The 25,590-nt window shown below is 38.7% G+C and overlaps 1 protein-coding gene across 1 annotated transcript; it reads right to left on the bottom strand.

The window, feature by feature from the left end:
• Positions 1-1,131: 1,131 nt before the first annotated feature.
• On the bottom strand, positions 1,132-24,735 carry SLC5A7 (solute carrier family 5 member 7). The gene is made up of 8 exons (XM_065656350.1): positions 24,558-24,735; positions 17,326-17,439; positions 14,145-14,300; positions 9,671-9,819; positions 5,608-5,751; positions 3,574-3,727; positions 2,507-2,724; positions 1,132-1,758 (listed from the first exon to the last, which is right to left on the bottom strand). Exons 1-8 carry the CDS (start codon positions 24,733-24,735, stop codon positions 1,132-1,134), a joined length of 1,740 nt encoding a protein of 579 aa, XP_065512422.1.
• Between the last annotated feature and the right edge of the window lie 855 nt (positions 24,736-25,590).

The raw sequence follows: 25,590 nt of genomic DNA, 5'->3' as shown, positions 1-25,590 counted from the left end.
CACCTGCTTTTCCCATGGCAAATCAAATTTTTGAGAAGATGCGATTTTCCATGGAAAAACTACACTTTCCAAAGTAATCCCAGCAAGTCCAACCCAAAAGACTTCTTGATGTCTTTGAGAATACTTTTTCGATTAAGTGAAAAATGGCAATTTTCCCTATGGAAAATCCTCTCCGTTTTTTCAAGCCTTCTTGACTCTCCTTACTTTTTAATATTCATTCCATTGCTGCAGTTGCTTGGTGTCAGACTGCTTTCCTCAGTATTCATTTTGATGATAAGTCAAGATAAGGCTGCTTTTCTCAACATTGAAAAGTTCTATTTAGTTTATAAGAGTTCTGTCATTTCTCACAAGTTAAGTTTAAACTTCAATTATTGCTTTAAAAATTTTGTTATCCTCCATTGGTGACAGCCGTTAACCACAGGAAAAAAAAGAACAGAACACCTATAGAAACATAATTTGCTTAAGGTTGTCTTGCATTAGGTATAACATCATTCTAAACTGGTGACTTCATTTTAACTTTTAAAATTAATATATGATGTTTAGCACTCCTTTAAGGAATTTATTACTATTTGTGTATTTTACTGTCTTACACAAAGAGTAAAATACTAGATTTGTGTTCTTTGAATTTCTTTATGAGGAAAAGATTACTGGAACCCCAGGGAAGTTATCTATCTGTCTTTGTTCAAGCAACTACCTCTTTAGCAATAAATCACTTATAGCCGTGACAATATATTTTCACTTAGTGTCAATAAAATGTTCACTCATAGTATTTCAGAGTGACCGCATTATAATTTCATCATACGATGTCCTAGCTAAATAACCGTTGCAATTTTTTTGCTACATATATTTTCAGTTATAAATATTTTTTTAATTAGACAGTATATAGTTCTGGGTGGAAAGAGCAGGATCTGAGTGTACCTTTTGGTAAACACTCTATGGTTTAATCCAACATGTTACATAATGACAGAAAAGAGTTTCTCCCATGGGATGCTCCTGTTCTGAGAAACAATTTAAAGAATTGTGCAGTGGCATCTTATTGCCAGTTCTTGCTTTTCTTCTGACAAAATGCCTCTTACTATTCTTTGTAGAATATCCTGCTTCCCATTGCTTTGCCGTAGGCTACCAGATTTTTTAATTATCATCTTCAGTGTTGGACAGCTCTGGACTCGAATCGACATAATTGAAGGCTTCCTTATTTGTGAAAGTTGAACTCAAAGTTAGACTGTGCCGTGGATTCACAGGTGCAAGTTCATTTAACACAATATTGTCACTTTTTACAAGAGTTGCTTTGTCCATGTGTTCTCTACTGTACCTGGCAACAACAGCATCAAGGAAGTCCAGCTTTGGTGGCAAGGTCCCACTCTCAAATAAGTACTTGGCTAAGTAGGAGACTATAATGTTAGTAAAGAAAGAGGTAAGCATAGCAAGTGTTTTAAATGGGAATCGCTGGACATAGATGTTATTTTCATCTGGATAGCAGCCAGGATAGTAGATCAAGGGCTGAAGGTAGAGGTACGGTTCTCCTCCAGTTATTCTGAGAACAAGGCCAAATAAATATCCTGCAATGGCACCGTAGGTGTTGGTCCCTTTAATGAACAACACACACAGCAGCTGGGGGAATATGATGATATAAACAAGGTCAGAGCTGAGGTACCACAGGCCGTACACAGACGAAGCCAGCAGTGCCATTGCTGTTGCTGACGCTCCAAACAGAAAAACAGTGATCCTCATTACCCACACAATTTCCCTGTCTGAAGCCTGTAAAAAACAAGGGCAGTGTTAGCTGGTATTTTTTTCATGGCAATATATGTATGCCTACATGTATGAACATAGCGTATATAAGATATTACATTGTAAAAGGAGATTTTGCATGACATTTAATAATATTTACAAACAAATATCTCTATCTCCATCTCAAGAGCAGAGAAAAAAACCTCAAGAGTTATGGTTACCATTCCCACAGTCCTTAGTCTTTGAGCAGAAAGAAAAGTTTGATGTGTCAAATTAAAAAAAACAGTGGCAGAGTGTTAGAAATAACTTTTAAATATAAGCACGGTATGAATTAACCAGAAAAAAACTGTCAGTGTCAGAATTTCTTCTCCATTTCCTAAGAAAACCTCCAACTCACTAGCCCATTCTGCTGTCAAATGGTTAGCTAATAAATGAATAATTCAGAAAGATGTCTTATTTTATTAAGGATTTAAGAAAAACTTATGGTTGCAGCAATAATTAGGAGCTATTTGGATAAACTGCATAGCCATGAGAACTCTTGAAAGCTGCCTCCCCTGAGCTAGCTTTTTCACCTCTGTTGTGAGTCACAATCACAGATATTTTTATGAAGTTCAGTTTATTCAATATACTGTTAGGAACAAAACGCTATACTTTCTCTAGTCATAGGCAGGAAGGTGAAAGAGGTGTTTCATTATGAAATTACAGTCTATGCATCACCTAGTTAAGGTCTCACCTAAAATTTTCTCTAAAAGTAAAAATGAAAATACAATCTCACATTTTGCCGGAAGGAAAGCTGGTAAATGTTTCGAGCAAACATAGAACTTGCTGATAAAATTGAAGAATCAGCTGATGACATCACAGCAGCAGATACAGCGCCAAGGCCAAAGAATGAGATATAGACTGGGCAAAGGTACTGGAGCACGATCGGTAAAATCATATCTGCTTCTTTTTTAGTCATGGGGTCAGGGACACCATACTCAGTTTGGTTCCAGGCTGCAATATGGACACCAATATGTTATTAGTAACACCAGTACTCATCAGGTACAGTATCTCTTGACTTCATGTGCAGTGAGCTATTCATATTGCCACATTTTCATTCACATTCAATGACCAAACTCTTGCTGGGACTGGACCGATGGCATTTCAGAGAGGCATTGTCCCACTGTTTTTTCTTAGGCCGACTTAATTCTGCTTAGCATTCTACTTATCTCTAAGCTAAGTCTGACCACAGCCTATGGTTATCCAGTAGAAAGTTTTAATACTAAACTTTGCATTGCTCATAAATGTTGTTTTCCTCAATAAAACAAGTCTCAGTTCAACATTTGTTTGTGATGTGTTCAACTGTTCTCTTGGATTGCAGACTCGGAACTCAAAGCTGTGCGTAAAACATTCCTAGCAGTACATTTCTAACAGTCTAGGTACCTGGTCACTGTGATGGGGATCACTGTCACTAGGACAAAGAACTTGACAAGGATATTTTGGTGAAGATGAGAAATTTGTGAGAAATGACTACAATACATACAGAGTTATTTTGTAGTTATTACTGTTAGGACCAAATAAAACTACCAGAATCTAACTCAAACACTAAATAAAAATATTACATCTATAGATACCTTGAACATACAAAAGGAGTTAGTTTCAGCCATTGGCGCAGGACCAGTTTCCCTGGGAGAAACATACTATAATATTATTTTTCAGTGTAGTCTCCTCTTGAAGAAGGCATGAGGTGATTAATTACATCACCTGGCTAGATTATATCTAACTTAAGCTTTGTAGGTTTTTCATGCTTTTATTGTACTATTCATTTTACATTTATTGTACTTCAAATTTTTAACCATTTACCTGTAGATGCTCCAATTGCACCAATAAGTATTGCAGGAAGAGCCATCACAAGACAGGCAAAAGAAGCCAGAAATGACAGAACTTGGGCGTATGTGGCAGAAGATGAGGAAAGAACTCGCTGGAAATACGCTTGCCACGGGATTCCTCCTAATGTCTGTAAACACAATGGGCAGCATCCCATCACTGAGGGATAACTATGGATTTTTTTGCTATCGCCTATAGAGAGTGTGTAGAAACACCACTTGAATGCCATGTGCTTTCATTTATTTATTGAATATCAGTGAGACAGTGATAACTGTAGCTTTCATTCTCACAAGTAATGTTAAACCTTTGTAATCCCACTTAAATCCCATTCTTTTAGCCAAGTTATTTCTTTGTACAATTAGCAACAGCACTTTGCACTTACATAGTCTCTGTAATCCCTAAGTATTATGAGCTACATAAATACTTGATAAAACCTTAAAAAGGTTATAAAACACTATTGTCATGTTTCATATTTGGAGTACCCTCCCCCTGCCAAAATTATATTAGACTCTGACCGGAGTTGAAAGTAAGATTTTATCTTCCTTTATGAATGCGTGTGGCCATCAAAACAAGGCAACATAAATTCTGTATACATTGAACTCAAGAATCTGAAAAGTTATTCTCCAACTGTCTTAAGCAAATGTGATGCCAATAGAAATTAAAGACAAAGTAGTGAAAGAAAGTTTTATGTTGGCAAGCCTTCTCTTTTTTTTTTTCTTTTGGGTATATAACGGTGAAGATCATGATTAGACTTACAATTATGTTTGCAAAATATGGCACGGAAGAGTATTATCAACAGTTGAAAAACCAAGTACTAACAATTCTGTATTGAGAGCAGGATTTGAATAGTCTCCACTTAATAAATAAATGTCTATGACTAAACAGTATGGAAACAAAATAAAGCCAATTGCTCACTAAATGTGCACAGTTCAGTTCTACACTCTAAATGAGGCAGGAGAAATTGGGACCAAATAGTGTGCATACAGGTGTTTTATACTTGTTTCATGCACACTCAGAGATCAAATCAATATTTCACAGGACACTCTGATTTTGACTTGCTATTTATGACTGCTTTCCTTTGCAGCCTTAAGAAACTTCCTTTAACAAAACTTTCCAATCATGTGTAAATTCCTTGAGCTATAATGAAACAAACAAGATGAAAAGAAAGTGTGTCACAATTTGGCAACATCAGAGGTTTCCTTTTGTCATCAACAGAGATGAAACCTTACCAGACAGAATACAGCCACTTGAACTAATGGCCTACTTTGGCTCTCCGAGAATCTCTAAAAAAATTTAAGCTAGATAAAAAAATATATTTTAAAACCCCAATTATCAGAATACTCTGAAGATTTTTGGTTGAGATTTAAAAACAAGCAAACAAAAAAACAACCAACCAGAAAATAATCTCAAAGTGCAACATGGTAGTAAAACCAATGTAGAGTTGCTCAGGGACACTGAGAATGGAAAATTTTAGCATGTGTTGCTAGATCTTCTAATGGAAAGTACTTAATAACCACCAATCCCATGTGTAATACATGGATATTAAATAACAAAGGCCCTCAGTTCATTCTGGCATGTGTGCATGTATGAATTCATTCATCCATTCATCTCTGCAAACCTTTTTCTACATCATCTATACCTAAGGCATATTTAACGATTTGTGTAACATATTTATTGCCTTCTGCAACATATAAATTCTTCTGCCAAGAATGACATCAGTTATGTATTAACTGCATACTTTTAATTAATTTTAGCATAAGTCAACTCTTTCAGCCTGATGATATTTAAATTGCATTCCTGGCAATGTGACTTTGACAGCTACACTACAATATTCTACTGATATTTCACTGAAATAATTCAAATGTGCAGAATTATTGAGCAGGAGTCAAGAGCGTAAAAATTTTCAGTTTTCTGGAAACTCTTAACTAGACTCTCTATTATTTTCAGCTGTCACAGTAATACAGTATGAGTGCTTAAATGCTTCATTCGTTCATACAAGCCATCACTTACCAGCAAAAGGAAATTGTCCAGCCATGTGTAAATGTCAAGTGAGTTGATAGACCCAAGCCAAGGTGCTTGGTACACCTGGTGCACAGCTGTGAGCCCAATGTCTGTCACTGCAGGATGGGACATCGCAAAGGGTACACTGACCCACTGTAACCAAAGAGTAACACTTTGTTCAGGTCTAAAGGCGGCATTCTAAACCTGTGAATTTTCAATATTAACATTGATCTGTTTGTCTTCTTGTATGCTACCTATCAAAAGCCAAGTTGCTGAGCTGACTTGTGGAAAAGTCAGATTCTGTACCAGTGGAACATATCCAAAATCCAGAGAGCTTGGTAATGGATAGCTTACCCTGGTTCTGGAGAGTGTATGAGCAAAGAATTAATCAGTATAAACTGTAAAATCAGCAGGAAAGACACATTTATGCATCTTCATTTTATTTTCCCTATACTCCATATACATTCTTTACACCCCTTCCTGGACCACACTGTGGAGAAACATCTACATATAAACTAGTTTGCAATAGCACCAGAATTTGCCAGTATACAGGCATGAGACATCACAAACACACCTGAAAGTTCGGGAATTTGTTCTTAATCCAACACAAAACCATATCATGACAAAAGAGGGGTGCTGTTGTTGAACCTGCATCTCTCCTGCTCCAGAACACCTAGTATTCCAGTGTTACAGCACTCTTCTACTTTGAGGGCAGTTTCACTCTGGGCTCTTGACTATTTTCAGTCTGTCTGGTTTTGATCTAAGCCAAAAAAATGGTTGAGACAGTTTTGGACAGAAGGTTTGTTTCTTTAATCAACTGACTTTTTATGCATTTACTTGCCCACTCGTTTTGCAATGGTGTAACGCATCAAGTCTCTATGAGGAGAACCTCGGTAGCTCCTACTGAGATGAAAACCAGGCTTTGTGCTATATGGAATAGACCATCACAAGCATGGCAACCTTAAGGCTCCAATGATACCCAAACCATGCACATCACTACAACCCAACTAATCACATTTCAGTGTATGGGGTAACTGGAGTAAGGAGGGGAGAAATCAAACACCTTCCTCTACTTTGTTGCATAATTATTGCAACAATGTGTGAAGAATATATGAATTATTGCTATGTTTTGCTGTGCTGCCTATTATTGAGGCTGTTTATCATTACCATATTATTCTGTTCTCAGTTACATATTAAACTTTGCCAATTTAAGCACTTAGGCAGAAAGATGCCCTTCTTGTTGTTTGCTTGGGATTTTCTGGGAAAGATCACCAAAACATTTCAGCTGTCTGCAAGATATTTTGAGGCAAAACCAAACATTCTGTCAAAATTAATGCACGTTAATATTCTTCTTGTTGAGAAATTAATTGGGAACAAGAATGTCAAGTGGATATTTTTATTCTTGTTTGTGAATCTCAAATCTCAAACATGTCTAAGTGATGAGCTTCTGAAGAGCTATAGTTTGCACATACTCAGCTGAGATTTTCAGTAGGGTAAATTTCTAAAGGTCCACCTGCAGCCTGAAAGTCACAGCCCGGAATTTAATAGGCACTGTATTGCAAATGCATTATGAGCTTTTGTAATCCAGACCAGTTCTTGAGTGTAACCTAGTTCTTTGTGGTCTCAAGGACTACTTCTACATTAGTAAATAAGACAAGTCAAAACACTTTCTCTGGCACTGCAGTTCACTGACATGTCATGGTTTGCATCCATACATCTAGACTCTTTTCCCTGTCAAAAAATACAGCTCTCAACTATTCCTGGGAATTATCTGAGAAAATACTAGTTAGTATGTGCCAAAACAGTGCTGGGACTGTGTTAACAATTAAGCACTACAGATGACCCTGGTTTTCACCTTGGCACTATTTAACTTGCTAATATAGACATAGATCCAAATTCTCTCCTCTCACTCAATTTCTCTGTTAAGCCCTTTCTCATAGGAGTAGGAAATTCACTGTTTTGAATGGAGAGCAAATAAAACCAAAGCTTGTAGAAGTGAAGCAGAAACCAGAACTTTATGTTGGGACTTGAAGCTTATGGGTGGAGGTAGCAGTAGCAGTAGCTAGAAGTACATGGACCTCATTTGGAAACCAGAAAAAAAAAAAAAAAAGAGATTTTTACATGGTGGCAAGGAGTTTAGAATGGGGAATTAATAATACAGCTGAGATGAAGAGTCAGTAAATAGTGGGGATACAGTGCAGGATCAGGAAAAGACTCATGGGGCAAGATAAATACAAAGAGCTGAGAACTGCAGATGTGGGTACAGGAGAGTGAGGAGTGAAGGAGAGAGACTACATGGGATTGTAAGGAGAAAACCAGGGAAGCATGTGGAGTGGCTGGGGTAGAGATTTTGGAAGCCTAAGGAAGAACCTGTGGCTGAATTGAGGAGCCAGGGTAGGGAATAGAAGTGATTAGAGCAAGCATCTCCTCTTGGGTAAGCAGCAGGAGAGGAATGGACATTAGAGGAATGAGCTGTAAAGCTCTGTGCCAGTGGGAATACAAACTGCTCCAGAGTCTGCAGAGGAAGCTGGGATACCTGAGCCTGTGACATCTGCTGTGACATGCACAGTGAAAGCATCCCATATAACCTAAAACTGCCTCACCGAGAGCATGACCATTTAGATGCTGCCTGAGGCTTCCAACTCTGCTGCTAACTCTCAAGGTTATGAATATGATTCCATCTACATGACATTATTGCTGTTTACTTTAAATGTGAAATTATATAAAGAGCCCAACCTGAATGAAAAGAACACTATTAAAGCTATGGATCCAAACATTTAGAAGACTAATATACAACTTTCATTTTCTTTCCCCTCCCTGGCAGGTTCATGTTGCTTTCAATACAGGATGACATGTTGTTATTCCCATAAGATCAGGGTCTTTAGCAGTGCATGAGTTGTTCTCATTGAAAAAGCATTTCTATATTTTGATTTATCTACAGTTTTGGGAATTTTTGTAATGCACACCATCTGTAGAAATTGAATGGTTCACAAATATTAACATTCATGTTAGGGAAGGAGACAGTATTGTTCCCACTCTGCAGGTGAAGAACAAAGGTATGAGAGAAGAATATCTGGAAAAACTTCTCATTTGGGGTGGCCAGCTGGAACTCGGGTTTGCTTTTTCAGGGTATTTAGCACCATTCCCATGAAGTCAGTTACATCAGGGAATGCTTAGCACTTCTGCAAATAAGGCCATAGGCCTCACAGTAGGATGCCACACAGTGAGGGTCTGTTAGTGACCACCTGTGTGGGCTCTGGCTGAAGCAATTTCCCTAGAGCTGCACACAAACTCTGGTGAAAGTAGAGAAACAACTCTGAGTCCCCAAGGTGCCATTCAGTTTCTTCACCTTGAGTCACCCCATTTATTTCAGCCTGTCTCAGATCTCTGCACACCTGTGACCATCTATTAGTGCCACTGGCAAACAAAGACATCAGCTTCTTTGATTGCACCCCTGTCATCTGAGCCCTGTTGCATCGATGTTTTTCAGAGTAGAGCTTAAAGGATAGAAGTAAGTAAGAGAAAAGGCTGCCCACTAGCATATCATTGATAGCTGATGAGGGGATATTCATACCACCATATTCAAACAGAAAGGTCACCTGGTGAGACTTCCTCTGCTATGGTCTCCAAGGACGGTGGAGGGAAATGAGGGAAAAACCAAGAAGGTGATTTAAAGCAGGAGGTGACAGCTACAGAAAAGAAAAGCAGGAGAGTATCAGCTCTGCAAGTCCAATGCCAGCATTTCTGGACTGCTTTACAGACTTCTTCCAACATCTGATTCCTCCTTCCAGTGCCTGTGCCAGGAAAATTGCAAGATTGTCTATACTATCAGACTGGTTGGAAAAAAGCCAAAGAATCAGGCCTCTCGATCATCATTGTTGTCTATATGAGCTATACACTGATGTAAATGCAGACTCTTTAAAGTCAGTGGTCTGTGAACTGAAACATGCCTTCTCTGCACTTTCAGTGAAGACACAGGTCCAAAACTGAAGCTGGGCAATAGGTCTCAGCAATCATCATAATGCTCAGGGAAAAATCGTCAACAAATAAGGGGAAAAGAAGCCAGACTTACCAGTCCCAGAAAGATGCAGAAGAGCTGAACTACATCGGTGTAGGCCACAGAATAAAGCCCACCCACAAGCGTGTACATAGTTGCAATCAGGGCAGAAATAATGACTGAAATATTGACATTAATGTCAATGATCACACTTATAGTGGCACCTATGGGGAAAAACAAAGCACTGTGTGTTAGTGTATGTCACAGTATGTCTGATGAGAAGGCTCATCTTTGTTAAGTTGTATATATGGGTGCCGATCTGACACTTAGCAGCAGCATGATGGTATTCCACCCTCTATCTTCTTCTGCACCTTTGAAGGGAGTGGGAAAAGGAGGGTTCCTGTTTGTCTAAGTTTAGCATCTGTCGTTTTGCAGGTTCTTACAAAATGGAGGAGGGAAGGATCCCAACAGCCTTTCCTTACATTGCTCAAGCTCTGGAAGCACTATGCTCTCTTGTTCTGTCTGGAGAAAAGCAGCCACAAACAGACAGCTGAAGCATCCCTAGGTGAGTTGCAGCCACAAAGGAACAACTGTATAATAGTAGTAAATTCTGTGCCTAGGGAAGGTCTGCTGAAGCTTATCAAATCCTTTTGCATCTCACTTATGTTCTGAGCTAATGTCTTTTGACCAAGGAAGGAATGGTAGAGGTAGAGGAGGCGTCAGCTATAGGGACAATTGTCCACTGATCTTTCTAAAATGCCCTTGAATCGTTTACATGGGACAAAGGTGGGTTTCTTTGCAAACTGAGGCATCTATCATTCATTGTCAACCTAAAAACCAAGAACTTTTCCAAGCACCATCAAGCAGATTTCATTTGTAGAAAACAAAACACGATGTTGAGCTGATCAGTCAGTCTCCACAAAACAGGTCATAGAATCAAAGAGTTGTTGTGACTGAAAGACACCTCTAGAGATTTTCTAGTGCAAGTCCCCACTCAAGCAGTGTCAGATGGAGCAGGTTGCTCAGGATCATGTTCAGTCGGGTCTTGAATATCTGCAAGGACGGAGACTCCACAACTTCTTTGGGCAACTTGTGCCAGTGTTCAACCTCTCTCACTGTAAAGAAAAAGGTTTTTTCTTAATTTAAATGGAATTTCCTGTAGTTCTGCTTGTGGACGTTGCCTCTTGTCCTGTCACTGGGCAGCACAGAGATAAGTCTGGCTCCATCTTATTTATTCCAGTCCCCTCACTGCCAAATCAGGTGTTTATACACATGTATAAGAACCCTCTGAGCCTTCTCTTCCTCATACTGAAGAGTCCTAGCTCTCTCACCTGCCCGTTATATGCCAGATATCCCAGTCCCTTAATCATCTTTGTGGCTCTTCGCTGGACTCTTTGCAGTATGTCCATGTTTCTTGTATTGGGGAGCACTGGATCCAGCACTTCAAATGTGTCTCACCAGTGCTAAGTAGAGGGGAAGGATCCCTTCTCTCAACCTGCTGACAATGGTCCTTCTAATGCAACCCAGTATGCTATTTGCTTTCTGCCAGAAGGGCACATTGCTGAGTCATGGTCAGCTTCATTGCCTTCTAAGATTTCCAGGTCTTTTTCTGCAAACCTGCTTTCCAGCTGGTGAGCCTCTGGTTTGTACTGGTACATCAGGTTGTACCTGCCCATGTGCAAGACTTTGCATTTCCCTTTGTTGAACTTCATGAAGTTCCTGTTGGTCCATTTCTGCAGCTCGTTGATGTCTTTCTGAATGGCAATGCAACCATCTGGTCTATCAGCAACTCCTCACAGTATTTATTTTCTGCAAACTAGCTGAAGGTCCCTTTGGTCCCATCAGTCAGGTCATTAATGAAGATGTTACACAATACAGACTCAGTATTGACCACTGGGATACACAACTGGTTACTGACCACCTGGTGGCTTCCATGCTGCTGGTCACAGCCCTTTGACCCCAGCAGTTCAGACAGTTTTCAGTCCTCCTCACTGTTACCTTATCTAGTCTTATCATCTGTTTGTCTGTGAGGATATTATGGAACACAGTGTAAAAAGCCCTTTCTGAAATCCACAACATGCCTTGCTCTCTCTTCGTGAACCAAGTCAGTCAGATAATCATGGAAGATGTCAGGCTGGTCAGGAATTATTTCCTTGCCATAAAACCATGCTGACTACTCCTAATGCCCTTCTTTACCTTCACTTGTTTGGAAGTAGTTTCCAGAAGCATTTGGTCCATTGCCTTCCCAGGGATTGAGGGGAGGTTGGCAAGCCTTTTGTTCCTTCTTGCCCTTTCTTGAAGATGGGAGTGATTTTTTTTCCTTTGAGTCTTCAGGAACATCACCATAGTGTTCAGATTACTGAGAGTGTCCTTGGAATGCTATCAGCCAGTTCCCACAGCACTTGTGGGATGCATCCCATGAAGTCCCATGAAACTGTGTCTGTCCAATCTATATAAATATTTTTTAAACTGATCCTCCCTCCTCTAGCAAGCTTTCCTTGCCCTGGACTTTCCTGGGATTCTCAGAGGTCTTGGGTTTCCTGAAGGCTGGTCTTACCAGCAAAGAATGAAGCAGAGAAGGCACTGAGTACCTCAGTCGTTCCCATATCCTTTACCACCAGGTGCCCTGTCTGATTCAATAGTAGTCCACATTTTTCCAAGTTTATGTACTTGTAGAAGCCTTTCTTGTTTCCCTTTATGGCTAGATTCAAATCCAGGTGGACCTTGGCTTTTCTAAACCCATCTCAACATGCTTGGACAGTGTCTCTGTATTCCTTCCAGGTCACCTGTTCCTGCTTCTGCCTCTGACGTTCACATCCTTTAACTAGTTCTTCCTCATTTGTAAGTAACAGGTTCGACACAACCTGTCTTCATCAACTCTCTGATCATTTCTTTCAGGAAGTTGTTGTCTGTGCACTCAAGAAACCTCTTGAATTGCTTGTGCCCTCCTGCACTGCCCTTCCATCAGGATGGTTATACTTTTCCCTTAGATGTATCAGCTATTTCATCAATGTCAATGTTTCAAAACCATGTTTAAAGAAATCCTCTCTTTCTAATTAGGATAATTTAAACGGAACATGTTGCAATAACTTTTAGTCCTTGCAGGTACTGTAGATGTAGATTTTCTTGACCACATAGGTGGAAAAGTTCTGGCAGTAGATCACAACATGATGTGTGGTATATAAGAGCTGCTGGGAGCTGCCAGGTAGCTTTCTGTTGTACGGTGAGCCTTCAAAGTTCACGTGCTTAAGGATTACAAGCTCAGACTCCTTTCACTAGCTGGAAGCCCTGTCTTTCCCTTCTATAACCCTGCCAAGCAAGAAATCATGAGGAATCAAGAAGTGAAGAGTACTGAGATTAAATATTCATTAGTGAGAACAGGTGTGCAAATTAGGAGTTATAATATAACGGGCTTATTCACAGAATAGTTAAAATCAAAACTCTCAATGACCTTTATCGTCCTTCGCAGTCTTTAACTGTCAGCTGTTAATATAAACCTACTGGAAAGGTATTCACACCACTTGCTTTGAAATATCATAGATTAGCTTGTCCTCAATTGAAAAGAAATTATATTCCAAATACTCAGAGTGTTCTTCAAGTTATTCAACTCCTATAACCTCAGCATGTAGTTTGTTCTTAGTCCTTTAAGGGTTTTGTGATGAAATTGCAGTAAACAAGCTCCCCATTGCTTTGCAGTTCATCAGAGCACAGTTGGAGAGTACCTTCAAAGTTTATTTTCTGTTTAAAATAGCTTGTGCTAGAAAGCAATACCACATGCGTGTGCACTATGAGTATGATTAGCTGGTAAAAGTCAACTACTGGTGCTTCAACTCAAGGGCTTTATCAATTCTCGAAGGGATTGCTAAATTCAGGCCTGAAATATAATTAAAAACCCTGGAAACTGTTTTTTTTTCCAAACTGGATGAGTAGTTGAGTGATTTTCTATTGAGTCACAGTTCCACTAATTCTCTGAATCCTTTTTTGAATCCTAAGTATTTTCTTCATTTTGTTGAGTAGAAATCCATTTAGAATTGAATAATTGAATTTATTGATCAGCATCTGTTTTACTTCTATTATATGTTCTATGAAAAGTTCTGTATATGTAGGTCTCCTATGTGCAAAGGATTATTTTGTTCAGATGCACTGGCAATAACGTTTCTTTAAGGAAAAGCTTGACTGGCTTCTGTGATCTCAGTAGTGTAAAAGAGAAGCCGGGCCAGCTTCAACATAAAAGGGACACTTGCAATCACTCTTGTTACCCTTACAATTAAAGGAAATTTTTTTGCTAAATCTTTTAATGCCCTTTGAAAAGGGACAACTCAAAGGTACCTGCAAATTAATAGATACCTTGCGTGTCTTTCTATTACCAAAATAATTAATGCGGTACGTTTACCAGGTTTGATTTCTAGTTAGCATGAGTCTGAGAATGGTCACAGTCTGAATCATTTGGCTAGAATATTTAGCATTTGAGCCAGAATCGTAATGCATTTCTGATTTTCTCAAACCTTTCACCTGTGATAAATTAATATTTATACTGCTTATTCCTTACCTAAGGCGGAGAAGATGGCAGCAGCCCAAAACATTTCTCCCATTAAAGCTGGAATAAACAGTAGCCCTCCCATTCTTTTTCCATAAAGCTGCTGAAAAGGGTCTAGCATTGTCACATAGCCTTTGGATCTCATGGGTTTTGCAAAAAAAAGGCCACCTGCAAGGAAAAGTAGCATAAGACACCAGCTGCAGTGGAGAAATGCATTGCCATTAAGGGGTAAAACATTGATTGCTAGTTAAGGGTACAAAAATACTAGTATTACTGTTTGATTTCTTTAAAAACATAAGTACAGTTAAAATATTTTCTAAGAACTCTTACTGTACGTCTGTCTACAGAGTTACCTAAACACATCCACATTAACGTCTATGGTCTGATGATGAAAAATAAGTTTATCTTATTTTGTCTGGTTGAGTTTACTTAACCTACTATTACAGATGCTATCAGAGGTTTGTCTAATTTTGGATCAGGCTAAGGGAGTGGCTTTTCTATCTAATCCTGTTCATTCTTAGAGTAGAATCCAGTGTGCATTTTCCCATGGTCCTGCTCCAAACGTAAAACTGTCTGGAATTCCTGGATCAAAAATAGGAGTTCACACATGGTGTGGTGCACACACAGCAAATCTGTTTCTTTCAGAACAATTCAGATTTATTATGTATACTTAAATCAACCTTACTGCACCTGCAGGGTGGGTCAGATGCCTTCTGGGCTTTGCAGGTGTCAGGCTCCAAGAACATTTGTCATACACTTATTTCACTTATGCATGTTCAGGAATTTTGATATATCGCAATTCTGCTCTGCCTGTCTGGCATATGGGCTGGATATGTACATAAATGTCCAAAGGCCTCACCTTTCTAATATACAGTCCTCAAGTTATTTCTGGCTGTGGAAAAACAAGGGCATATCTGAGGAAAGCTGAAAGAGCCCTGGTACAGAAACCTGTGTCATTGAGACCCGTACATGACTATAACTACGTAGATTTCTATGACAGTAAAACTGCTGAAATGCGATGTATAAAGTACGACCAAAAAATCCTGGAAAACCAGTCAGTTCCCAATGACATCTACTGTGCAGTATTTGGCAACCCTTAATTAGGTTCTTCATCACAAGATATGTAATATATTCATTGTATAGTACCGAAGATTTTCCACATTTCTACATATTTCTTTATATCACTCATGTTTCTTAATTTCATTAAGTTCCCTGAACAGAAGCTCCCAGCTTATCAATCACAATTTATTTATATTGCTTATGTTAACACTGTCTTTAGACAGGTTATTTGGATGCAGAAACCCTCCAGCATTTTTTTACTATTCTTGGATTGGTCGTAGATCCTGCTCCTATTCTACTTGTTATATCATCATTGCAAAAGACAACTAAAAGAAGAAAAAAAGAGTCACTGGTAGTATAATCTATTAGGATTTTTAAGCATGTGTCAAAGGAAATAGGAGATGTTCTAACCTGTAAAACTAAATTGCTTGAAAAATTAGGAAAAGTGGTGGGCATCACAATGTTGAACTAACAGGGAGAATATTTAAATATTAAAACCTTCCAATCTGAAGCACTAATGTTTCTGCCAGCCTTGTTTTTAAAATTTTGATTTTTCTTTTTTTTTTAAAGAAGGATCAACAACTTCTCCCCCCAAAGCTTCACGTACACATCATTCCTACAGAAATGCTTTCCTCTCTGTGCACTGCAGAGACATATATGATCAAATGATACAGACTTCTTTTCTCTGCAGTGGCCATGATCATTTCCAGGAAAAAAAGTCTGAATATCTAAAACCAGCTGGAAATTAGGGGAGAGGCTAACTGAACCTCTTCTGGGCTATTATTAATTTGTGTCAATTCTACAGAGGCTGAGAGTCAGGAAGATGATCGTGGCTAGGATCCTAATGACTGCTTAATGACATCAATGGGTGATGACCCTCATGACCTCATAATGACATCAACTGATCTCTGGGCAGACATCTACTGATATTGTTTTCCTTAACGGAAATAGAGCTGCCCTCAGGGGTGGGAACTATGACTGGAACTGAAGCTGGCTCACACATGCCAGAGAGGAATATCTACAACAGGGAACGTTTCCACCTGGGAAGAGAGGGAACCAGAACAGGCCATATGAAAGCATTTCTGAGGGGAAAGAAAGAGTCAGGAAGGCAACCGAGTTGTATGGGGTAAAAATGAAAGAGGCAAGAAGACCTGGATAAGCGACCAGAGGAAACAAAGGGAGAGACTAGGAGAGAGGAGCACAAGAAATACTCAAATTAGACTGAGAGGTCAACTATCATTAGAAAGGCTACTACAGCAGTCTCATTAATGAAAGATGAAAGACATGTATCTTTTTGGTAACAACATTCTCTTTAAACAGTTGCATCAGCAGTTGCCTTAGGGACAAGATCTGTTTATAAACTAGTAGCTGACAACTTTGTGGTGTATCCATCATGGCTCACAAGGCAATACTTTCGTTGTGAGCTGTTCCATGTTGTTGAGACACGGTGAGTATTTTTTTGTTGCTATTATTTTTAAGAAAAGTAAGGAAGTTCTGAGACTACATTTCAGGAATAAGAGGACACAGCATTAAAAATTATAATGCTGTCTGTATTTTACACTCTGGCCCTGCATATAGCAGGATTTTGTATTTGCATTTTGACATGTGATTTGGAGTTTTGTATCACGTTTAAGAGGATGCTTGGTCCAATTTTAAGGAAATAGACTGGTTCTGTTACAGACATCCTACACAAAATTAGACAAGTTACTTAGACTCTTGGTGAAGATCTGTAAGGTGTAAGCACTTCCTTAACTTGAAAGGATATTTGCCACTCTTGAATTCCAAGATTTATAGGTCCCCTGATACTATCATGTTGCAGATCATAGAGGCAATTAAAGAAAACCTGAATACATAAAACTTAGTATATATAATTTTTAAAATGTCCCACAAAAAAACCTTTCTTATTGTTACCTCCATAGGTTGTAATAATCAAATAGGTCTTGCCAAGGCATTTAGGAGACTTAAGATATGACACTATATTTTTTTTTTTTTATAGTCAAACCCATCAGCACAAAGGATCCAGTTTACCTCAGTATCCTTTTATCAGACCCTAGTTGCTTCATTTCAAATGATGGACTTGTCATAAGAAGAACTGTTTAAAATGAAAGGCTATTAGCTTTAGTTCTTTGCTTACCTAAAGCCAGACTAAGGGAATATCCAATAGGTGCCTGAGCCCAAGCTAGACCGTAGCCTGGGACATACACAGCTTCTGCTGTCCCATTGATGTAACCTCCTCCAACCCATGTGGCTGAAAAAGAAGAGATGGAAAAGTCTTTAATACGCACAAAGAAAACCTCCCTCATTGTAGAATGAAATTGTAATCACTTGTAATTTTGTAATTTTTTATTATGTGTACTGTACAAGTGCCAGACACAGCATCTTTCTATAAAAGATTGTCCTAATTTGAAAAATTTACAAGCTGAGCATATGAAAAAAGAAGTCAGATGGACTGAGACAGTCATCAAAGTGTCTAAGTGTCTGTATAGTCAGTGAATATGTGAAGGCTAAGTCCCCCACTACCTGTTTACAATGAATGAAGCACATCAACTCATTAACCATGATCATTTTCTTTGTGTTAGTCCAAATGGAGAGGTGTAAGGGGGGATCTGAAGAAGAACAATAAACATACAGTGATAAGGTCATCCCAGCCAGGAAAACTGAAAGCATTTAAATTAGACAAGAGTCTAAAGAATGCATCATTTACAGGGCCATCAGGAAAAAAAAAATCTGTTAAAACCTTGCTAAATTTTAATTTGTGGCTACATGAAACACATTTAGTAAACTCTGACTTCCCTAAATGCCATATTTCCATATAGAGCTGTGCACATTTTGTGTTGCTATTTAAGTTCTAAACTTCGACTCATTGATTTTTGTGCTTCCTGAAGATGTATTACAGAAATGAATTGTGCTACCTATATTATTTCTGATTTTATCTCTAAAAACCAGCAGTATTTTTAATATATCAGCCTCAATGAACTGATTCTCTGCCTTGAAGGGAAGTCCCTACTTTTGTGAATTGGGGCCCTACTGTATGTAAGAAAGAAAATTTCCAACACAGATATGTATTGTGATTAAATTGGCAAAAAGTATTCTTAACAAATTATGTAAAGATTATATGTTCCTGTTTGCAAATTCCATGCAAAAAGTTCTTGATTTTCTCTAATGTATAATGAGTAAATTTTATGAATCTGAATCTGTAGTTTGAATGAGGGCAGGCAGATCATTACAATTACTAGATTTTTGTAATGCTATTTTGATTTGCCTCAGAATCCTTTGCCTTCTCATATAAGAGTATTTCAGGCTTTCTGTGTAAAAATTCACAATTGTAAGGAATTTATTTTACTCAAGCATTTTTCAGGATTTTCCCAGCATCAACCATCATACAGGCAAACTTGATTTTAGGTTTAAGACAAACAATTACAGAAATGAATAAAATTTAATTAAAATTCCTAAAGAAATTTCATGAAAATCTAAATGACCACTCTTTTCCACTAAACTGTGACATCTCTCAAATGCTACCAGAGGGTACTTTTTTAACTTGATGCTAAATTACACCATGTCTTTAGACTCAAAGATCTTTGGCAACCAGGGCATTACAATTGTCACACTTTCAGCATTTTGAAGCACAGGAATGGATCATTCTGTTGTTGGAAATAGTATAATGGGCTTGTATGAGGGATGTGCACACAGAGAAAGTCTGCAACAAGAGAAGTGACACAAAGAATCCTGTTATTGGTAGGCTTTTGTGTATCAAGATCTATTGTGCAATACAGAGACAAGAAGAGAGGTGAGTGATGCCCATGTGGGACCACATGAAGAAGATGGTTGAACACTGATCCTTGATGAGAAGAGCAGGGATACAGAATCTACATAAAAACTCATCAGACATTTGGGATGTGGTGCCTCTTGTCAGTGTGAATTAAGGTAGGTGGGAATATGATACTTCGGTTACCAGAGAACTAGAATCATAAAATCATAGAATGGTTTGGATTGGAAGCGACCTTAAAGATCATCTAGTTCCAACCCCCCTCCCATGGGCATGGGAATCTTCCACTACACCAGGTTGCTCAAAACCCCATCCAACCTGGCCTTGAACACTTCCGGGGATGGGGCATCCACAACTTTTCTGGGCAACCTGGTTCAGTGCCTCACCACCCTCATGGTGAACAATTTTCTTATATCTAATCTAAATATACCCTCTTTCAGTTTAAAAGTGTCACCCCTTGTCTTATCACCACACTCTCTGATAAAGAGTCCTTCCCCATCTTTCCTGTAGGCCCCCTTTAAGTACTGGAAGGCTGCCATAAGGTCTGCTCAGAGCCTTCTCTTGTCCAGGCTGAACAACCCCAACTCTCTCGGCTTGTCCTTATACAAGTGGTGCTCCAGCCCCCTCATGATATTCATGGCCCTCCTCCATGTCCTTCTTATGTTTGGGACTCCAGAGCCGCACACAGTACTCCAGGTGGAGTCTCACTGGAGCAGAGTAGGGGGGCAGAATCACCTCTGCTGACCTGCTGGCCACGCTCCTTTTGATGCAGCCCAGGATATGGTTGGCTTTCTGGGCTTCAAGTGCACATTACCAGCTCATACTTAGCTTTTCATCCACCAGTATCCCCAAGACCTTATCTGCAGGGATGTTCTCAATCCACTCATCGCCTGGCCTGTATCCATGTTTGGGATTGCCTTGACCCAGGTGCAGGACCTTACACTTGGCCAGGTTGAACTTCATGAGGTTCACAGTTGAACTTCATGAGTTTCGCACAGGCCCACCTCTCTAGCCTGTCAAGGCCCCTCTGGATGGCATCCTTTTCCTCTAGAGCAGGGATGTCAAACTCATTTTCACTGGAGGGGGGGCACATCAGCCTTGCGGTTGCCTTCAAAGGGCCGAATGTAATTTTAGGACTGTATAACTACTGTAACTACTCCTACATTTATACAGTCCTAAAATTACATTCGGCCCTTTGAAGGCAACCGCGAGGCTGATGTGGCCCCCCCAGTGAAAATGAGTTTGACAGCCCTGCACCAGAGTATCAACCACACCACTGATCTTGGTGTAACCTACAAACTTGCTGAGGGTGCACTCAATCCTACTGTCTATTTTCCCAATGAAGATGTTAAATAATACTGGACCAAACACGGACCCCTGAGGGACACCACTCGCCTCTGATCTCCACCCGGACATTGAGACATTGACTGTTGAGTCCGTGACTACCTGGGATGTGAGCTGCCTATTGTCTCTCAAGCAGCACAGACTTAGGGAATAAGCTGTAAGCACCTGTATACAGTAACAAAGGTAAATATTTATAAATGGAATTAAGTTTGTCTGCTTGCCTGGAAAAAGCATGAGCATGAGTACTGCATGCATGAATGACACTCACTTCCAGATGGCGAATAATATTGTATAGTCAAGGACAGATGTGCAGCATTGCTGCAGCTGTGATGCAAGGAAGCTTCAACGTCCAGCATCAGTTTGCCTGGGGTTGCTACTGAGGTGGCAGCTGTTCTCCAAAGGGCACTTGGATGCTGTACCTAACTCTCTTATTTTTTTCTGGAGAGGGCCAGCTCACTTCACTTCTGTGTGACATTGCAGGGGTCATTTCCCTGCCCTGGCTGAAGGGGAACAGTGCCCTATGGACTGGTATTGCTGGGTAAGTTGGTATGGAGGATTTAACACTTATTTTCAACTAAGTTTCTTAATTTCTGGATTGGGGGTTGAAAAATAGCTGCTGAATAATCTTTGTGTGCTCATGACTGTTCTGGAACATCTGCCAAGGACCCCAGAGCTCTATGAAAGTGTTATATGTCTTTTTCTGAGTGGGTGAATGGGTAGTCAGCACGTACACTGACATGAGTAAATACATTAGAAAAGAAATAATGGGATACGATAGGATGAGATTTCAAACTTAGGTATCAATTTTCTGATCCTCAGCTTGCTAAGCCACGATTTAAAGTTAGTTTAATACCTCTTTTGGTGAAATCATTATTATTTTTTTTCTAAATCAGACAAAAGGAATATAAAATTTAATAATCTATTGAAACACTCGTGGTAATCTATTTTAATCCTCTCTTTGCCTGCCGTCTGAAGGACCAAAAAATGCAGCAAATACCAACTTCCATTTAAAACATGCACCCTAAAACACGATCAGACAAATACTGAGGATATGGAAAGCAATTCTGCTCCTAGTTCATATGAGAAACACAGAAATTAGTATCAGATTTCTTTTTATATATTGATATATATTGGAAAATCAGAGGTTTTGGCATTTCTTTTTGAATGATCCCTCATCTGACCAACTCAATTTATTGATTCAACTCATCAAGTTCTGTAAAATGAAAATCCTGACCTAAGGACTGAAAAAAATAGAATTTTGTAATATTTCTGTTTATTTATTTGTTTATTTCTAGGTTGTGTTTGTTTGTTTGCTTGTGTTTTTTTTTTTTTTTTTTTTCTTGTGGAAGGATATGTAGCTCCATTCAACTAAAATGAAAAAAAGACACCAATAGATGATTATCTTTTTGGTTGTGTTTGTAAGCATTTGATTATGACATCTCAAATATTTCCTTTGGGGCTTAAACCCAGTCACTGAAATCAGAATAACCTCAGGTTTGTTGCAGAGACCACTTCTTAAGAATTTCACACACAAATTAAGGAATACTAATATTTAATGCAACATTTTAACTATAATTATGTTAAAATGATACATGGATTAAAGGCTTGTCTAATGTGGTACTATGTTAGCTCATCTTAATATGAACTGTTGTGATCTACCCACAATTCAGACTTCTCACTCTTTCTATTTTGATAACTGCAGACACAGTCAGCCTTCAACAGGCTTTGTGTTTAGGTGTTGTATGTTGATACAGCTGCTTCTTCAGGATATATCCAAACATGTCAATAGCCATTATTCATAGGTAGTGCATTTGCTTTAAGGTTTTTCAATGGCATTTAGAAAATCAACTATAATTACTCTGGAATCTTGAGTCCCTATGAAATTACAATGCTTATACTCCGAATTTTCTTTTAAAGGATAGACTAAGTTCTTTCATTCTCCCCACCAAGCAGCCCTAGAAACTGCTACCATTTTCATAGCCAATAGCCATGGAACATGGCAGTATTTGTCTCAGGCAAGGCAGGCAGGATTAGGCCTTATCTCATAACCCAAAGTATTTCATGTCCATAGGAACAATATCCTTTCTGGAGATTTTAAAATATTTCTTGTTTTCCTTTTATGGGGTAGGCTTTACTCTTTAATTTGTATTTAGACAATTAAAGCTGCAAAATAGAAAGATGATATTGAAATAACCATATATCTCTGGAGGCATGATTAGGAGGTGCAAAATCTACATCTAGCATTTTTAAAGAAGAAAATATGCCCCTGAATAATGTGACCATTTAGTAGAAATTATTGCGGATTTTGATCAGCTTACATTCACAATTATTTTTTATGGCTTTACAAACTAAGTACCCCAATCACCCTCACCAAGACAAAACTTGGACCAAACCCTGACTCAGCTGACTTGTGCCCACATTTAAATTTTGTGTGCCAGGTGCAGTTCTCTGAAACGAAAATGTAATTTACTTTCCATCTCAAGCTTTAATTGCTATATTTTTAGAAGGCAGAAGTGAGTAAGTATGTGAATCCTAATAGTATAAAATCTATGAGTGTTTTAGCTGCACAAAGGCTTTAGGATCAGTCTGATATTCTACGGCAAAGATGATATACTACGCCATCTCTAGAAGTTGTGTGAAACGGGAGGAGCGTTTGTGGGTGAGAATTGCAGTGGCTATAGAAATTGTCTGCGATATAGGAAGCCTTAGTGCAAGTCTCATCTCTGCTTCAGCTGTTATGAAAAATATTCCTGTAAAATAGGATTAATAAGAACAGAATTTATGTCTTCTTCCATTGGCAAAGCTGTTTGTCATAACCACTTGTGCAGGGAATGTCTTTTTTCGTCTCCGCTCCCCCAATTTAATGATTACTACTTTCTGGCAAGCAACATCTCTGAAAAATATTCTGGTTTCAGTGCTTTTGAAAACATTTCATTCAGCAAAAAGTGGTCAAAACAGCTCTTTCTGTGAGCAGAATCTCATCATAACTGATGCTTCAGTAGCCAATGGTTACGTTCTACAGTACAGCAAAATGCTAAAAGTAGAACATCTGCCTTTATTCAAACTGTATTGACTTTTACAAATATTCTTTACTCAATATTCACAGATTCAGTCTTTGAATGAGCAAAATGACCCTGCAAGGGGATAGGATTTTTCTCTTGGTTAAAGAACAAAGAATTTCGGCCCAAGTTTTTATGTGTCTCTTCTTTATTAGATACCTGTGAAACCAGAACAGGGCAAAACAGCAAAACATAAATATAACCTGAAAAATCCAATTTGTCAATTGAAAGGACTTTGCCTTAATAGCATTTAGAATACAAAAAAACCCCAAACCAAAACACCAAACCCACAACAAACCACCAACCAAAAAATCCACCCCCCCCCAAAAAAAAAACCAACCAAAAAACAAACAAGCAAAAACCTCACCAAAGCCAGCCTAAAACAACAAAGCATACTTAAAAATTGAACTGCTTAAATAAAAATGGTTGGCCTATTCACTTTTCTTACCATCCATTTTTGTTCCGATCCCATATCAGAGCTGTAAGACTTGAGGTTTTGGACCATATTGTGAATATTTTGTTTACCCAGGTAAGACACCTGCTATGACTGGCTCTGGGAGTCAGACAGCACTGCTTACAAAATTAGTGAAGAACTCTTCCTTCATCCAGGCTTTTCCTACTGATACTACTATTCACAGTAATGTATTATTTTCTTAAACTGTTGCAAAAGAAGCTATAAGAATCTACAAGGTAAGTATGCTGATATTAGTGGAATTACAAGTTTGGATTTATGTCAGTTTTCTTTTAGAAATTTATTCTTAATTGATGTTGCACCGCCTCCATCTTTTTGTGTATAAACTTCGTTTTACTCAGATTAAACAAAAATAACTCACTAATTTGGATGGCTTTAAAAACAGTAACTGTTATTTTAAAACTGGATTTTAAAATTCATTTATATAAATTCTATACTTCTATCCCAAACATGTCTGATCAACAGATGTACAGGAAAGCAATGAATAAGAAACATAATGTATTCTGCATGATTTTAAAATATTTGTTGTTTTTATACAGAAGCTACAGTTGGCTGTTCACTAAAAAGTGGTAGCAGTAATTGGGAAAAAAAGTATATATATTTTCTTCATTTTGCACTATTCAAATGCAGATTACACTCTTCATTCAGGTGGAAAACTGAGAATTTATATGTTGGTTAGAAAAAAAAAAAAAAAGAAAAAGAAAAGAATAATGTTTTTTACATACCGGTCATCGTAAATGCACCAACTAGCAAGCCAATGTCTCTTCCACCAACTATAATAGCTTCGCTGCGATCCCCTTCGCTGCCAGTGTTCTTGGTTTTCCAAGCAGCCCATATCCCAACCGCCAGGATAGCCAGGTAGAACACAATTATGGCCACCAGCCCCTCCACATGGAAAGCCATGATGGTGAAGTCCCAGCTGTTTCTTTGATTGCTATTTCATTAAGACTTCTGGAGAGAATGCAATAATATGTCTGCTTTTAACAAACCTGGTAAGATGCTTTTTAGAATCCGTGTACAAAGAAAACTCAAATGCTTATTAAAGAGACTATTCTGTTGGATTTCTGAAACAACTCTTTCAGATGTAATAAAAATTAAGTTTACATGCCAATTAAAATGCCTATGGAGCAACAGTCAGCAATTGCAACCTGCGATTACAAAAGGAAATGAATGATGTGACCGAAAGCTACGCAGTTCTTAGAAATCATTTAGTGAGCACTGAATTCTTTTAGTGTCACCAAGTCCCCAGCGTCTGGGAACTCTTCAGTCAAGAAATAGGTGGTACATGGAACAGGATAGAAGATCTTGTCCATGTGGACTATTACAAAAGTCTGTATTTAGTTAGAAGACAAGACACTAAACTGTTATGTAAGTTATATAAGAACTCTGGATAAGTAATAGCTACAACAGCAAGACACATCTTCTGAGCCTTTGTGCTGTAATGTGGAGTCTTTTCCTCTTTCTATCATCTCCCGTATTTTAAAACACGTGCTTTTTTTTTTTTTTTTTCCAGCATTTAGTTGTCCAGCATTGAAAGTACTAATCTATTCTCATTCGCAATTTGAGAAGTAAACGGAAAGCTTAAAAGCTGTCGAGCGGCAGAAATTTCCGGGTATATGCTCTACTCCCGGGCGACACAAGCAGCGGCTGCCCCGTACCCAGCCTTTCCCGGACCCCCGTCCCAGCCCTCTCCCCGCCGCTCCGCGATCGTTCCCTCACAGCCGCGCCGGCAAGAACCCTCCGCGCTCCCGACGGCTC

Source organism: Caloenas nicobarica, chromosome 1 (assembly GCF_036013445.1).
Source record: "Caloenas nicobarica isolate bCalNic1 chromosome 1, bCalNic1.hap1, whole genome shotgun sequence".
Lineage (NCBI taxonomy): Eukaryota > Metazoa > Chordata > Aves > Columbiformes > Columbidae > Caloenas > Caloenas nicobarica.
The sequence above is the reverse complement of the archived record's forward strand: the minus strand, read 5'-3'. Positions and strand labels throughout refer to the sequence as shown.

Bases quoted from the DNA above. Each gene is read 5' to 3' on its own strand.
- SLC5A7 (XM_065656350.1), bottom strand. From the start codon at position 24,735: ATGGCTTTCCATGTGGAGGGGCTGGTGGCCATAATTGTGTTCTACCTG. The intron at 14,301-17,325 runs GTAAGCAAAGAA...TTTTCCTTGCAG, and splicing joins TTCCCTTAGTCTGGCTTTAG to GTGGCCTTTTTTTTGCAAAA. The intron at 2,725-3,573 runs GTAAATGGTTAA...TCCATATTGCAG, and splicing joins TGCAATTGGAGCATCTACAG to CCTGGAACCAAACTGAGTAT.